At 32.3% G+C, this 3036-nt stretch overlaps 1 protein-coding gene across 2 annotated transcripts in view; it reads left to right on the top strand.

Moving 5' to 3' along the window:
* The window catches only part of LOC106883282 (serine-rich adhesin for platelets), a 76501-nt gene extending 73923 nt beyond the window's left edge, over positions 1–2578 (top strand). For both annotated transcript variants that reach the window (XM_052972596.1, XM_052972591.1), the window contains exon 9: positions 262–2578. In XM_052972596.1, the coding sequence (XP_052828556.1) occupies positions 262–806 (545 nt within the window). In that variant the 3' untranslated portion in view covers positions 807–2578. The remainder of the gene's footprint in view (positions 1–261) is intronic.
* Positions 2579–3036: the final 458 nt, after the last annotated feature.

Raw genomic sequence — 3036 nt, 5'->3', positions numbered from 1 at the left:
ACGATGATGATGATGATATATATATATATATATACATATATACATGTATATATATATATATATACATACTTGATTTTAGAATATAGATTCTGTTGTGGTGGGTGGGTCTTGAATGTGATTTGGAGGGGATTTTGCTGATAATTCTAGCAGGTCAAGCAATCACATAGTAGCTCCTTCATTTGCTTGATAAATAGTTTATCAATATTTCATACTTAAATTGTATGTTTGTTTTTAAATTCATTTATCCTTTTTTTCTTTCAGGTCAAGTAGTCAACGTACTCCGTGAAGCTAGCATGCCTCGCGTCCCTGGCTACCGACCACAACTTACTCAACACATCCGCATTCCAGCCGCCTATCGTGCTGGTATCACTCTCTTTGTGCGTGCAGACATGGATGTGTATCACCATTTAAAGCGTGTCCCGAACCTGCCTCTTCAGATTAACCTTTCACGAGAATTGCTGCCGCTCAGCACTGAAGACAGTAACGGCATGGACGACCTGAACAGCTGCAATAGCAGTGGCGGTTGCAGTAGCGGTGGCAGCTGCAACCAAAGAACAAGTAAAATTGATGGTTGTGATGGTAATGATAACTGTACAGACTTTAACAATGAAAGCTCTGACTCTGCCACGTCAACACTAGCTCTTCCTTCCCCTCCTCCTGTAAGCAGTACTGCAGCTGCTGCTGCTGCTTCTTTTGTGTCCTCACCAATCACACACCTCCATGATTACACAACAGGTAGACAAAGATATCTTGTACATGGTTTCTCGCATAGAAATAATGTTTATGTCCATTATTTCAAAAATTAAGGTCTGCATTATTCCCTTGTTGGACATCTTGTTTGCATGCATCTTTCATATACTGTATGTATGTATGTTACTATGGCTATGTTTGGATGTCTTATGATTGCAGCAATAAATATATTATCTACCTGGCTTTTGAGGTTTGAATAGATTGACTTTACTATATTCAAACTAGATAAAAAGAAGAAACAAAATGTTCACAGTGGCAATTTAGTTTTCAGCTGTTTGTTTGTTGTTTTTTTTTTAACTCCACTTTCAGTTTTTTTTAAAAATCTTCTAAACTAATTTCTGTATCCTAATTAGTATTCCTTAACACTTGTTGAAAATGGAAAGCTAAGATGAATGATACAAAATAACTACTAAATCTACTACAATCCAAGAAACAAAAGCTACAACCAAAGATGTAAACTAAATTCCTGGAGTTTCCTTTTTTTTTTCTTTTTTTTTTTAAACTTCTTAACAAGTATTTTAATTCATCTTTATTTGTTAACTTGTTATGTTTTTAAAACCTAGTTAGTTTGGTTGACAGTATCTTTTGATTCCCAACCCACCACCTCTTATTGTATACAGTTTAAAACTATGCAATTGTTATCAGTTGTTGGTAACAGAAGTTTTACCAACAACTGAAATACTCTATTGTAAATGTGCAATTTTCTGCTGTTCCATAAGAAAAATCTATCTTTTATTCCTAATTTTTCATTTTATTTTCTTTTAATTTTGATCTTTTTTTTTTTCTTTCTCCCCTGTGGTTAATTCTAAAAATGAATATTGACTGTGATAGAAAATGTTTGCTAATTAGTGCTTATCTCTTTTGGAAATATATATATCAGAGAAGGTACATATGTATAGCAAATGTTCAATTTATCCTTTGGCCACTACAGCCAAAGTAAGGCCCCTGAACAGCCTATAAGTAATAATAATAATAGTAATGATATTATAATAATAATAAAGACATTTGCATAGAGCAACATTAAGGAGAATTAATTAATAACATAATATGGATTTTTAATTTAACATTTTAAAACTTTGCATTGCTACTAAAATCAATTCATGTTATGGTTTCAGAGTTACCGTTTCTTGGAGTCAGTTCTTGTCTGCAGCAGTGGCACCCCACTTAGATTTATTCTCTTAGGTTAGAGAACAAAGTATTCAATGTTCACTGCTAAATTAGTGTCCATCAACAGGTACATTAATCTGAAAATATATTTAATTAGTTGGGTTAAGTTGCTGTGAGTTCCAGACAAGCTTTTTGTATGTAAGTAACCCACTGGCTTCAGTCCTTAAACATTTGATGGATGATATACAAACAAAACTAAACCTACTTGATCCTTTTGGTATAAATGTCCCTAAGACGGTCTCTGGCTCTACAAAACAAAAACTCCCCATTTTAAACTGTTCGTATTTAAATAAAAACCTTCCAACATAATTTTATATATAAAAGAAAAAAACTTTCAATAACTAATGTTCTAAATATACCTTAATAATGTAAATTAATTTTTTTTTTCAATTCCTGTAATTTTTTTCATTATTTTCAAAATTAATTGAAGCATATAGGGCAGTGTGTTTTGTTAGAAAAATGGCCACAAAAGGGTAATACATAAAATTTAAGTGAAAGCTAGCAGGTTTTGTTAGCTTTCCGTCTGTGCTCATTGAAACCTGTAGTCCTGACATCCTACACAAGATGATAGGAATGATGATGCATTAAGGCAGCCAACTTCGTAATTTCTGTAACATACTTCAATAAACCAAACCACTTGATTTATGGTTTAAACACTCGGCCTATTGTGTCTTTTGTATGATTTCATTATTCTGGAAGTTACTCTATTTAATATAATTTATCAGTATAAATAGCAAAATGTTATTTTCATTTCGATTTTTAGCATAATCTCCCATCAATATTTTCTGTTAGTTCATTTCCACTGTTCTTATGCTATCGACTTTGTGTTTGCTATGCTCTTGAACAAGGTACATAACTCTGATTACACTAATTTATTTGACTGAATATAAACAGCTATATTCTGATTTCACAGTTGAATTGTTAGGAATAAGGGAGAACAGTGTAAAAATAATTAAATCAACAAATAAACAACTACACTCATGTTAGCACAATGATATGAATGTGAAAAAAAAAAATCTTTTCTATCTGAAGAACAATACCTACATAAATAAGTTACCAAACATTAACCTCTCAACTTCATCATCATCATCATCATCGTTTAACGTCCGCTTTCCATGC

This window comes from Octopus bimaculoides, chromosome 1 (assembly GCF_001194135.2).
Source record: "Octopus bimaculoides isolate UCB-OBI-ISO-001 chromosome 1, ASM119413v2, whole genome shotgun sequence".
NCBI lineage: Eukaryota > Metazoa > Mollusca > Cephalopoda > Octopoda > Octopodidae > Octopus > Octopus bimaculoides.
Note: the sequence above shows the minus strand (reverse complement) of the source record. Positions and strands in the feature narration are given on the sequence as shown.